This window comes from Oreochromis niloticus, linkage group LG17 (assembly GCF_001858045.2).
Source record: "Oreochromis niloticus isolate F11D_XX linkage group LG17, O_niloticus_UMD_NMBU, whole genome shotgun sequence".
NCBI lineage: Eukaryota > Metazoa > Chordata > Actinopteri > Cichliformes > Cichlidae > Oreochromis > Oreochromis niloticus.
In genome coordinates, this window is record NC_031981.2 from 15,932,580 (window position 1) to 15,946,783 (window position 14,204).

The window sequence follows — 14,204 nt, forward strand, 5'->3', positions numbered from 1 at the left end:
TTAAATGGCTGATGACATGTTTGTATTACTTCTACACATTTCAAATGCTGGCTAATGTTGCATCAACTCTGAAGCAGTTTTAGTATTTTATACAGGGATGCTTTTCTTTTAATTGGTTAATTTTGTATCTGTCATACTGTGTTATTTAAGCATGACAGATATTCAAAAAGTGTTTAACTATGATTTTCAATCATTTGTTTGCAAAAAGGAATTTTGGTATCTGTTCCACCAGATATTTATGCTGTACTTGGCTGTGTGGTGGTGTTGTTGTTGTTGTTGTTGTTGTTGTTTGTTTCTTCTTTTTTTGGTTTGTTTGGGTTTTTTTTTTTTAAACTTGCCTTTAAAAGCTACCAACTGAACACAGAAATCAGTACCCGGGAGAGAGTATTTGGGTAAGTGGTTGCTCACATTTGAAAACCCATGTATTTCCAGATATCTCTAAATCTTTGAGGTCTGTTAGTGTGGAAGTGGACGATTACAATAAAATCAAAGCGTGTAATGTTGAAGCATACATATTTATGTCACATTATTCATTGCACTTGCCACACTAATAGACCACTTTCTGTGAACAACTATCAAAAGTTAAAGGAAAAATGGATTGATAAAAATGTTTCCTAACCATTAACTTATGATTTAAAAATGCACAGCGGGGTGTTTGTTTGTGTAAGTATATATGCCAGTTTGCTCAAGTTGCTCACTTGATTATCTGAAGGTTAAAAATGATACTCAATGGGTATTATGGTTATTTGAATTGTTCAAGTTCTCCTGTTGTAGACGTCATCTGTCTTACCAGTTGATGGCTTTTCTTAACACCAGACACATCACTGTCAGTCAGAGGTGTTACCGTGGGTGTGCACCATTGACACTGTCATTCAGTATAGAATAACTGCCAACATAATAGGCTGGTAGTCTGTGCCAGTGACTTCCCTGGCACTCCAAGCAGTAAATTATGCAGAAGGCACAACAGCAGCTTTCTGCAGGGTGCTCGAGTCGGCCATCTGAGGGTGCTACTAAAGGAAGTCAAGAAGGGGAGGGGTCTTGAAGTGTCCCCTTGATGTGGAGTGCTGCTAAATTGAGCTTGGAGCTCTCTGAAAGATGTCCCACTAGATAATAGACCTACCTTTTTTATAGATGAGCAATGCCTATACCCTGTACCCTTTTGCTGTATCAGGCCGGAGACTGTTCCTTATAAAGTGTCATTATGACACTTGTCAGATGGTGAGTTTAATTAAAAATGTAAATGTGGGATCCATGAAAGGAAATGATGAGTTTAGGTTTGCAATTAATAAAAAATGACAGTGGACACATTTGAAATCAACCATAGGAGTACAAAAGGTTTAATCTGCACAGTTTCCTCCACTGTATTGCAAAGCAGGCAGGCCAGAGGACGTCTGTTGACTCCAGGTTGGCCTTGTGCAGCAGGAATTGTAATTTAGACACTTATAAATACACCGTGTGTGTGGTTTGTTTTTTAAATAAATCTTAGTAGCTTTTCTCTTCATGCTGATAATAGGAAATTAAGTCCTGCCACTTCCTTGCTCTTCCTGTGCACAGACGTGCATAGCCCTGCATTTCTGTCTGAGTCACTATATTGTTAGCCATTGGTGTCACAGCAGAACATCAGATTGTACTGGAGTACTCCTGCCAAGCCAGGTCTAACAACGCTTCTAGTGAAAACTAGTCAGTTTCACAGAAACTCCTGAAAAAAGAAACCAAGGACTAACCTTAATATGCATGCACAACACATTACGCTTCTGGGTGAATGACTTCATATCACCACACCAAGTCTTTCGAGCATGATTATTGGCAGTAGGACCTGCACATATACTTTGTTCATCCCAGAGTGTTGGGAGTCCTTTGTTATGTAGTTAAGCACAACAAATGCTTAATGAATAGCTTAAACAAGAACATCCATCCATCCATCCATTCGCTTCCGCTTATCCTTTTCAGGGTCGCGGGGGGCGCTGGAGCCTATCCCAGCTGTCATAGGGCGAGAGGCGGGGTACACCCTGGACAGGTCTAAACAAGAACATGTAGCTCAAAATTGAATACAGTATGTCTTTAAATGGTTGAAGTAAAAATACACTTGTGAAAAAATAAATAAATAAAAAAATCTAATAAATTAAAATAACTGTAAATAAAAATATAAATTGTTGTAATATACAACAAAGTTGAAAGTGTTACAGGAAGTACTAAATGTCGTAAAAACAATGTAGCAAATATCAAAGGCATAATTGCACAACAGGCTTTTCTTGACCATAAAAGGTCCTGAGAGTTGCTTCAATAACAGTTAAGTCCTGCCTGCAAGAGGTTAAAAAAGAAGAAAGATGGCACCACAGATGCTCCTTTCAGCGTTAGTTTTTTGATGTTGTCTCTCTCAGCGGTTTGCTGCAAGTGTTGCCTTGAAGGGTTATCCAACGAACCCCCGCGTGCTTTAAAATGAAGTCCTTTCTCTATTTATTTATGTTTCTTACAAAAGCCCGGCAAGGCCTGAACCCATGTTCTCTCTTTGGCTTTTTTGTCATGGCAACACACCGGCCTCCTTTCTTCGATGCACGTCATGGGTGCATTTTTGGCTTTTCCCATCTTGTGTGCAGCACTTGTGCAGAGTATGGTTTGAATTCCTCCATATTATCTCAGGATTAGGCTGACACACGCAGTATTGTTGTCTCTGTCCTGATCTGCTCCATATTTATCTCTGCTGGCTCGGAATTGTTTAGTAATTTAATCTCACAACTGTGCTTTTAAAAAGCCCTCCATGGTGTGGTAATTTATAAATGTGGAAAGGAGAGAGATGCACATTGTCCTGCTTAAGTTGTGTGTCCAAGGAATTCATTGGCAGCTGCTCTTTTTTAAAGTTCGTCTTAATACAGCAAGTCAACAATGAAAGCAATGCTTATATTGAGCATTTTTGATGACTCTGTTTAGCATGATAAAACCTGATGACATGTTCATGATCATAGACACACTATGTCTTACTGTGGATGAGTGAGGAGATGGGTTTAATTTTGCTATTGCACAGAAACATGCAAGGAGCATAGATGAATGTCAAACTCGTTCGTGGGTGCTGATTATTTTAAAATTGCAATAGGGTCTTCGTGGAGAACTGCACTCTTTTACATTTCACTGAGAGTTCTTGCTGAGCCACATCCACAAAACCTAATGGATTAACAGAGCTGTTTTCAGAAGCTAGCCACATAATGTACATTAACAACCAGTCAAGTGGAGCATCCTGCGTCCATTGATTAGTTCTTGATTTATTTATTTTTTTGTTTTTTCCTTCCCAGAAGTCTCACGCTCTCTTACGGAGAACCTTTTTTATCTTAAAGAGAAGCAAGAACTCAGCCCTGACGGGATGAATCATATAATGTTTAATGTCGTATGGCGGCTCAGCCTTCAGTGAGTTCTGACTTTGTCTCCAAGGTCAATCTAGGATTTCATTTACTTCAAGGATTAATTGGAGAACAGAATTCACATTATTTTAGCTAAAATGTTTTTTTGTTTTGTTTTTTGATTTTTACCACCTCAGATTTATTTTTATGCTTCAGCACACCTTTTTTTACCTGCCTATCCAATAACTTCAGACTTCACAAGGCCTTCTTTTCTCCTCTTCTCACACTGGCCAAACAGGTTTAATTGGCTACGTGTCTGCTTCAGAGTGAGTCACTCCATGTCTGAAAGCACACTACAGCACCTATATGTTGCTCGGGGGCTGATTGAGTTGTATAAACAGGATTAAGCTCAGCTGGAGTATGCCGTCTCCCTTACATCAGCATTATAACCAAAGGTGCATGCACAGGCTTTTAGATTCTATGATGTGCTAGACGTAAAGGTCGAGGATGTCATGGTACTTGTCTCATTCCTCCTTTTCTTTCCCTTGGGTGTGGGTTCTTTTAGCGTCATTAAGATTGGAGATGATAAAATGATTTCAGTTATTAAGTTTGTTGTTTGAAATTACACTTTGTAACCCTGCATTTCTGCATGATGCAAAACAGAAAAGTTTGAATTTAACCTGCTCCAGTTTGTATATCTCAATGACTGTCGTAAAGCAGAACAGAGCTGTCGGATCAAAGGGGAAATGGTACCATTGCTTTCCTCTTTGCATAGTTCCTGAATGGTGACGTAGATTAAAATGAGAGAGCGCATGGGCATCATCGTATTTGAAGATGCTGTAATAAATCTGAGGCCTTTCATATGAAAATGTCCAGTTTTAGATTACCAACTTTGGGAATGTTGTTTTCTTTCTAATTGAACTTGTACTTCCAACTAATAATTTTTTAAAATTAACAGAACGTACCTGAACTTAACTGTTAGCCTGTTAAGAAATAACCAGCAATTATTCATCATACTTTTTGAATGGATTTAAAGTAATTATAGCAGACTAACTTAAGGTTCATGTACTATATACAACAACTTGTACTTTGCACTTTGTTGTAGATTTAATGCACTATAAACCAACTCTAGAATAGTGCTGTACCCCACATGCACCACGAATGTAACTACAGCTCAGTTGTGATGGTCTGTGTGGTACTACTATGCAGTGTAAACGGTCTGTTGATTGGCACATGGCTGATATCTATACCCTATTTCCTGTGATTCAATAAAGGTAACTGTTAGTTGAGCTTTATCAGCTCTTAAGTCCAGCATGAGCTCATTTTCAGTTTTGATGCCAGACAATGCAGACAACTAAAATGCAATCAGAGTGGCTGCACATTGGTAGTACATGCATAGCAGAATTATCTAGTGTAACTGAATAAGCCTGGGTCAAAGATGAGCCTAGCATTGGTGCAACATCCTATTTTTTTTTTTTTTTTTTTTTACAAATAGGAAATGTAAAAAATGACTTAAGAGTTTATTAAACTCTTATATCCACTAATTTAAGCCCATTCTTGGGGCTCCTATACTACCATACTTTTGATTCAGGCTGTTAGTATGACACCTGTCAACCACGGAAAATTACAGCCATTAAGGGATTACCTTTGTTGGGCTCCTGGTGGGAGTCTGTGAAGGAAGGCTGGTGAGGCACTGAAGAGGGAGGTCACAGGCACCAGTGCATTCACCTTAAGGGGCTTGTTTCCATTCTTGGACAAAGACTTTGAAGTGATAATAAGCGTGGGGGATGACTGAGGGAGAGGATTTAGATGAAAGTATGGGGGACAGTTTTCAGATGAGCAGCAGAAAGCTGTAAAGATGGCTGCCAAGTACATGCACATTTTGCAGCTGTGGGTGAGGAAATGGAAAGCACTAATCTATATGGAGTGGTTTATTTTTGCAATACAGATTAAAATGTCAGATTAATAAAAGGAGACTAGCAGTTGTCTGTGCTTTGCATGTCTGTTATCACTCGTGGTGTTTTGCATGTGGAAGAAAAACTTGATTGGCTACTTCAGTTTGAAGTACAGTCTATTGGACAGCTGACTTTACTTCCTGGCTTCCTCTAATTGAGGAATGCAAGAACACTCAGTCAGCTGTCTGTAAGGACCACTTATCTTTATTTCCAATCCTGCAAAGCAATAACTCCTTTATGAATCTCTGGAGGATACGCAGAGCAAAATGGCCACACCAAGGACGGTGATTGGAAGTGACAAATTACAGCTGGTCCTCCTTATAGGGGAAAATTATGGGAGCAGCGTCTATTTGCTTTCTGTCAGTGCTGATTAGTATAATTGCATGCATATACAAAATTATGACACTAAGAGGTTTTCTGCCTTCCCCAAAAGTAAGATCACAAGATTTTGATAGAAATGCTTATCCTTTTCCTTTTTTTAATCTTATTTTTCTTTTCATTTTTTTAAGCAGGGTTTAATTTACTTTTACTCAATATCTTAGGGTCAATAAAACAGTAAAATGCGTAAATTTCATTAACTTTAGGCAAGCAATACAGACCAATCAGTAGTTGCCAGCAGAGTTGGGTGACTTTTAATGACTTTTAATTGTCCAAACAGTCCAAACGATTGCAGGTGTACTCTGAGCGATGTGTGCCAGCTTCATAAAATGAGGCAAAAATTCTCCAAAACACCTGACTCTTAATATTTGACTAGATTAATCAGTTACTAGAGGTGTTACACACTTCTATAGTGTAATACCTGATTTATTGTGTAACACCTGAAGCCTAGTTTTTAAAACTGGAAAATTGATAGGATTAAAAATACAAAACTAAAAATAGTTTGGTTTTTTGGGGGGGTTTTTGCGTTTTGTTTTTGTTTTTGGTTGTTTTGTGTTGTTTTGTGTTGTGTTTTTTTTTTTTTTGTTGTTGTTGTTTTTGTTTTTTGGGGGTTTTTGTGTGTGTGTGTGTGTGTGTGTGTGTGTGTGTGTGTGTGTGTGTGTGTGTGTGTGTGTGTGTGTGTGTGGTGTGTGTGTGTGTGTGTGTGTGTGTGTGTGTGTGTGTGTGTGTGTGTGTGTGTGTGTGTGTGTGTGGTTTTTTTTGTTTGTTTGTTTTTGTTTTGTTTTTTTTTTTGTTTTGTTTTTTTTACATTTTTTGATAGTAAAGTAGTTTGTGCAGCCAGAGCTTAGCTTAGCTCACGTTTTATGGATGAGTAAAGAAGGGCTGACTGCTGCTAAAGGTATTTGCTTTTTGGGTGCTGCAGCTACTTCTCTCGGGAGAGAACAAACCCAAACAAAAGTTAAGACTGAGTCACTTACAGAGGTGCAGCTAAGTTGTTGTTACTTCGAGTAAAGCTTGTTGAGGAATTAATTCCTAATTGTCTTCTCTCCTCCCCCGCTGGTCTGTTTTCTAAATGTCAACACTAGCTCCTGTGTGTGCTTTTGTGCCTTGGGTCATGACTCGACAGTGTTTCTCCAGTTTGAGGCACTGTAGCTGTGTAAAAGCAGATTCATCATTGCTTTATATCAGACATCATTCAAACTAGTTAAGGCAAATGGTCTATTTACTGTTGATCTTAATGATGAATTGTTAAAGTTAAGTAAATTAAAGTTAGTTTTGACTGGTAGCATTATTTTTACAATTTTATTATAGATGTTGCACTACTGATGTGAATTCTTTGAGTCCCTTTTTTGTGGTGGCTATGGCCCAGGAGGTCGGCGGTTCAATCAGTGGATCAAGTGTCCTTGTAGCACCCATCAGAGTCTGAATTTGGGGATGATGATTAGGCAATATTCAGATCACAAAAAGCAGTATGCAGGTACCTGTCCATTTACCATTTGTCTCGGTATGTGTAGTGGACACTTTGTTTCATATCAGCCTTAATATGTGCATTAGCTACCTTATTCATTATAGCTTAGTTCATTAAAAACAAAAAAAAAACTGCACATGCTTTGGTGTATTAGGGAGTAAATTGTTTCCTGGAATAAGAAAAGAAAAATTTGTAGTGTTATCCATTCTGTATAACCTAAACTAAATGAAGGATATTTATGTTGAGATGCATTTACCTATACAAGCAATTGGCTTATATGTCGTTGACATGACCATTATATGGTATATGTGGTTTTGATTTTTTTTTTTAATATTTTTTTATTTTTTATTTTTTTGACCAGTTTTTCCAGTGCAGCTTAGCGTAGGGACCACACAGTGCTTTGTGTTGACACAGAGGGCCACATAATTCTCCCATGATGATGGCATCAAACTAATAAACCTGTTGTACTAATGATGAGAGTTGCAGCCTTGGTTGTTGTTGATCTCTTTAAATCAAAGTCCATTTGCACCTTCAGGGACTCGGTGGTGCATTAAACCCTACGACATCATCATACACAAACGCTCATTCACACGGTCAGTAAGCTCAGGGAGGCCTCTGCAGGCGCTCTGTAGCTCTGGCGCTGTAAACGGCCCAAATTTGGACAAGGATTCCAGCCAGATAGCGGTTTGCCCTGAACGTGAGGACGCCGTGTGTTCATGTGTCTGTTTTCCCTGTCCACACGTTTGTTGCCATAGCAACTACAGGAGATGGCCTGACTGTGTTCAATTATGAGTTTGAGGGTTTTTGGTTTTTTTTTTCTTTAATATATTGCACGAGTGGTAATTATTGTGGATTTCAAGTGTTTATCTCGAGTAATTTACTACAGTGGCTGCCTGTAAATCTGGGATCCCACAGATAATCATTTTTAACAGTTGAGCGTTTTGTTAGGAAAGCTACAGGTTCACTGGATTTATTTATTGTTTTTTCTTTGCACTCAAACTTAATGACTTTATTTATGACCCCTGCTTTACATGTCACCTCGTGTTTGATGTGAGACATTATTTAACCTCAGGCCCTTTGTGTGCACTGCATGCTCTTTTCTTCTGCTTTTATTAACTTCCTGATTTGGATTTCGACAGCATCTTCTTCCTCTCTCAGCCTTTTGATAAATGAATTGCACACAATTTATAATATTTAGGTTATAGCCTAAAAAATCTATATTATTTTGGTACTTAAAGGTGCTGAGAGAGCAAAAAAAGAAAAACAACTGCTTGTAGAGCTTGGGCCATACCTGAATGAGTTTGAAAAGGGGAAAACTTGAATGAATAAACACAGCAACAGTAATAATCCAGTTAATAATCATAAGGAAGCAATGGTTTCAGATTTTCAGTTCCAGCTCTTAAGGATCTCAGCTGTGAGGAAGAGATGCAAAATGAAGGAAGCAAGGAAGATGCATTAGCATAATGAAAATTACTTGTGGTTGTTGATTTAAACACTCGTGCTTCTAGCATGCACCCTTGGAAGGCCAGTGAACAAATGGGAGTGCTGAAATTCACAAGAAAACAAACAAAATGAGCAGCATTTTACTGCTTAGAAAACTTGTGAGAGCTATCATGGATATAGAATAAAGTTGGCAGGCCTTAAAGCGTGGTTTGCCTTCTAATGAAAAGGAAATTTGGCTTTCAGAAATGTAAATTTCCTTTTCTACATAATATGAATACTTGACTAACAAATAGAAAATGCAAATTTGTTCCTACCATGGTGCAAGTTTGCCTTCATAATCTAAGCAAAGTCACTACACCTCCCACTGTATGAGTCAGAGGATCTTAAATTAATCTCATCTGTGGAGGTGTTACTTTCATTTTAATTGTGTCATTTAGAGAGTTTGGTTTGGTGGGGGCTTCCAGAGAGAGGTTCAATAGTAGCTGTAGAAGCATCATATTGGTCTATGATGAACACTAACTGCAAAGCTGCTCATATAAATTCCAAAGCAGTCTTTGTGCTCCTGATCTTGTTTAGTGACACTCTGTGATATGTTCTTTATCCTCCTATTTTAGTGGGTGGTCTTCTTGTGTGCTGCACAGTAATGTTGCTTAATTTGGAGTGTTTGCGGTCGTTTGATGTTCAGAGTGAAATTATATTTAGGATGGGCTTGTGCACAGCCTAGAAAGTCTGTTCTGAGCTCGGACTTTGAGCAGAACAGAGTTCTTTTAATGTGAAATCCTTCTGGTTTTACTTGTTGGTTTCTCTAATTTCCCCTCAAACCAACTTGCATACCTGTTAAGGACCTCTTCCCTCCTGTCTGTAAACAAGAAACAGGCATCCTGTCTGTCACCAGCACTAAAGAATGGCAAAATCCTAATGATTGGGATTGAGTGCTGGCAATTAGAGGCGTTACATTTTCTTTCCACACAGATGTTGATTTGAAGAATTCATCATCTTCCCAGTATGCAGAGAATGTACTTTGTGTTTGTCCATGTGCATGTGTAGTTTTTGTGGTTTCAATTACTGAGGCTTACTGATTTGTCACAATACTGAACTTTCTAACTTTAGACGCTGCCAATACAGGGCCTCCAAAAAATTAAATAAATGTCTTTTTTTTTTTTTTCTAGAGGCCCTGTTTATTTGTCATAAAAACAAGACTGTGACGTGAAGGTGGTGATAGCACTGTAAGTGGGAGGAGGTGGGAATATGTGGGCACTGCAGTTTGTCAAGTTGAGGTTTAGAGCAACAAAGCACAGCTGGTATTGCTGTATTGTTACTGCAAATAATTATAATTAAATAGTTTATGCATTCAAAATCCTTTTTTTTTTTTTTGACAGCTCTGTACTTGAAGATGTATAGCACAGCTAATCTTTTTTTCAGGTTGTGTGTTTCTACACTGTATAACTCTCAGGATAAAGTAGCAGCAAATATATGCACAGCACCCCAGTGCCCCTGTCAGCAGTACTATGCTATGTGGTATTTCTAGCACCCCTGCTATGTGCGAGCATTTTGAGAATGCTTCAGCTGCCAAAATCTCCCAGCAATGCACATGGCAACCTATCCGGGGGTGTAATGCCCTTTCCATGAGAGATGCAACTATAGCACAGGCCACCCCACTGACATAAGCACTCAAGCATGTGTGCATGTACCCAAGTGCACTTAGTCCAACACAGTCAAGAGGTTGTGGCCTTATTTGTTTTCTCCCCATTTCTCCCCTGTCTCAGGCATGCATAGATGACAATGTCGACATGGTGACTTTCCTGGTGGAGCATGGAGCCTGCATCAACCAGCCTGATAACGAGGGCTGGATCCCCCTCCACGCCGCAGCTTCCTGTGGATACCTAGACATAGCAGAGTGAGTATCAAGAGGCCTTTTTGGCGCTAGTATCTATTTCACCAGGTTTGATTTCTGCCGACTCATCCTCACTTCCTGTTTTGTTTTGTGCTGCAGATATTTTGTAACTGCTGAACTACTCCCTGAACCTTTTGTGCAAAGTTTTCGTTAAAATTTCTAGACTGTGAGGCACAAAGTGACTTTAGGGCTGGCCTAGCAGTTTTCTTATCATGCATCGTCTCTGTACAGCTGGATACAGCTATGTGCATGAGATGATAATATAAGTGATATCTGATTACATTAACACCAAGAGCAAAAAAATTCCCTGACAGTGTTTAGAGCAGTCTGAAACCGGAGCTTTTAGCTTGCATGATATACTTGTGCACATCCTCATCTCGTTAGTGGAAACTGTGACAAGGTTTAATATGAACATCAAATATTGTACCTGAGTGTATATGTGACAGACATTAAGGAAACTCAAAATGGGTTCACTTAACGTTGCATGTGTGCCTTTCTGTTGTTATATCTGGCACTGTGTTGACTAATATTTGGCAGTCCTTTAAGCTGATGGAGAGTTTTCTTTATCTGAGCTGCACCTGCGGACAAAGGGTATCATTTACTGTACAGATTCAGGGGTTTTCCTCGCTCAGGGGTTGAATACACCCATTTGCACATTGCATGTTCTGTTTGACTGAGACCTCTGAACTGAACCAAAAAATAAAATCATCTTTATTACAATGATTCTAATTTATTTATTTATTTTTATTTTTTTGGCTCTGGTTAAAATCTCCATTGGGGGGGGTGTTCATGAAAAAAACCTAACCCCCTTGAGACTCATTTGTAATTGGGCAATGGAAATAAAATTGATTGAACGACGTCATCCTAAATGACTGCCAGCTGGTGGGTTGTTGACCCATGATGCCATTTCAGAAGGTGTGCCAGAATCAAAATGCCAAGAACCAATCATAGCCTGTACAACAGTTCTCATCACATTTGGACAGCAGCAGCAGCCCATCTGATAACTCGCACATTGTTACTGTGATGTAATCAAATATGGAGAGATCAGGGTCACCTGCTGTATCTGGAATCAAACTCTGAAGTTTCACTCAAGTATTTTCTTGGTCATAGTGTTTTTTCAACTGAGAAGACTGCTCATAGGGCAGAGATGTTATCATAGGATATTTAAACTAGCTAAAGGGGGCTGATGGAGCTCAGTCGTGCTCATTGTTCAGCTTATTGAGAGAGTGCTATGACCTGCTTTATTTGTGTTGCATTACAGGAACCTGGCTAAGAATGTATTCCTCACTGCTGGTGTTTTCCCAAAGTTTACAAACAGCCATCAGAGGAAAAACATCTTACGTTAGCCATTTAACTGACCTGCCCAAATTTTCTTCTCAGAGCAGCAAAATCTGCATTCGGCTGGCCTCATGAACTTGACATCAGCACAGAAAACAAGAAGCTTTCTGTTGTCACATTTTGAAGCAAAAGGTCAAGTGCCCATCCTCATACTAGTGACTAATGGAGACATGATGTCACGGAGAGAAACTTGTCAACCTGATGTGGGCGGTGAGCTCTCAGTAGACCCATTTTAATCCCAGGATCTTCATTGACAACAACGGGAACTGCAAAGCAGGGCTGGATCTGGCCCTAGACGTGACCACAGGCTTCTAATTGTAGGCTTGGTTCAAAAGCTCCAGACCGCAAAGCCATGAAAACTAGTAAAGCCAACCTAAAATAGGCAGAATAGAAAGTCCAATCAAAAAGAGATAAAAACCTTGACATGTAACTGTGGTGTAAGTCAGCAGTTGCTATTTTAGGGGGGTGGGAATTGGATTGTGCATGTTTAAAGTCTAATGAGAAGGCCTTGAACTGTGCCACAGTTTTAATTTGAGGCAGCTGAACTCAAGACGTAGAATGGTTAACATATTTCGAATGACTATTGAGAGTAGTATTTAAAATGTAACCAAGTAGACATGAATGCAGAGTTAAATTGTGTTCTTTATAGAAGGTTTCATGGCCAAAACCTTGATCTTCCTGGAGAAACATATCTGCTTGAAGCGTGTCCTTTGAGATGATACGAGAGCTCAGAGATGCTGCTTATGTTGTGAGAAAGAAGAGAGAGGAGGTGTACGGCCCAAAGAACAGTCCCATCAGTGACGTGGCAGTATTATACTGTGGGGATGCTTCAGTGCATCTCCAACTTAGAATCTTGTCCAGGTGTCTTCCAGCAGATCTGTTGCTCCTGGTGAAGAACTGCCTTCAGAAGAACATATTGGCCTACAAAAAGCTCTGACTTGACTCGTATTGAGAAATCTGTGGGCCAAAGTGAAGGCCAAGGTCCATGCCAGACCAGTTCATCCTTCAAATCTGGAGAAACTAGAAAGATAGGCCAGAAATCGGGGCACGTGTGTGGGACTTGTTGAAAACTACAACGAACGACTACAGACAGTTAACCAGTAAAAGGACACACAGTTGACTGTTAGCATCAAGCGTGCCAATAATTTTGAACCTGTTAGTTCTGGGTTTTTGGATGTGCTCTGTTTAGCAATAGAGCAAATTTATTTTGCTGAAAGGTGATCAGTCATTATGGAAGGAAGTCTTCTCAGAATGGAAATGCTTCATCGTCAGTGACCAGTTATTTTGCAGAAAAATGTTTGTTACTACATGTGGACCTGGGTTTTGCCACTCCTCGCCATCCCTACATTCTTAGCTTGTTAGGTGTGGTTTGTTCACTGTGTTTGCATAGCAGGAAGAGGACCCAATACAGTTTAAAAACACACCATGATGTCAAGGTCATGACTGTCTAAACTGGAGACACAGGTTGTGGTGTAGCTGTTGGCTAATGTTGGCACCGAACCAAGAAAAACATTGCACATGTCTCATTTTGAACCGTTTACTCATTTGTTCAAGGAGGGGACTTTTGCCTTTAGCCTATTTTCAAACCCTTGAGAGCTAAAGTTGACCGCAACCTTTAATACAGCTGATACTTGCAGTTTAAAGATTGCTCTGAAAAATATTCTGTTGCCACTAGTTTAACTCTTTTGTGGTGTTTTTTTGTTTCTTTTGTGATGTTTTGTGTTGTAGGTATCTCATCAGCCAGGGTGCCAGTGTAGGAGTTGTAAACAGTGAGGGCGAGACGCCTTTGGACATTGCAGAAGAAGAGGCAATGGAGGAGCTCCTGCAGAATGAGATCAACCGGCAAGGTACAGTATTACAGTAATGTTGAACTTTGCTCTCCTAGTTTGTAGTAATATTATTGATGCAGAAGTTAACCCTTTTATATAGTTTTACAATAAGTCCTTTTGTTTTTAGTCTACAGTAGCTCTAATCTTACTATCCCACACCCCACGTAAATAAAACAAAAGCGAACAACCAAAACTGGATAATCTGCTTTTAGTGTCTCTTGGCAAATATTAATTATCTGGCACAGAGCTATGGAGATTAATTTAGCCCTTAGCAGGCCACTTGTTAAGGCCTGAACGACTCCGTAGTCAGTCTTTTGGCTTAGAGGACAAGGCATTGCTCCTCCTTTCACCACTCTTTTTTTTTTTTTTTTTTTTTTTTAAAAAGCAAATTGAACATATGGCTCGTTAATATCAATGTCCATCAAAATTTGTGGCAGACTTTACACAGACGATTATTGTCTCCAGGTAAAAACTCCACCAGAATACCTGCACCTCCAGTCTCCAGCCATGACAAATAAATCAGCCAACAGTTTGTAGTGTTTCCGCGATTGTAGTGATTGATGGTGC

The 14,204-nt window shown here is 39.4% G+C and overlaps 1 protein-coding gene across 11 annotated transcripts in view; it reads left to right on the forward strand.

Annotated features, from left to right (window-relative positions):
* ppp1r12a (protein phosphatase 1, regulatory subunit 12A) overlaps nucleotides 1-14,204 on the forward strand; it is a 59,459-nt gene that overhangs the window by 15,763 nt on the left and 29,492 nt on the right. For all 11 annotated transcript variants that reach the window (XM_025899613.1, XM_025899614.1, XM_025899608.1 and 8 more), the window contains exons 2-3: nucleotides 10,343-10,473; nucleotides 13,537-13,655. In XM_025899613.1, the coding sequence (XP_025755398.1) occupies nucleotides 10,343-10,473; nucleotides 13,537-13,655 (250 nt within the window). The remainder of the gene's footprint in view (nucleotides 1-10,342; nucleotides 10,474-13,536; nucleotides 13,656-14,204) is intronic.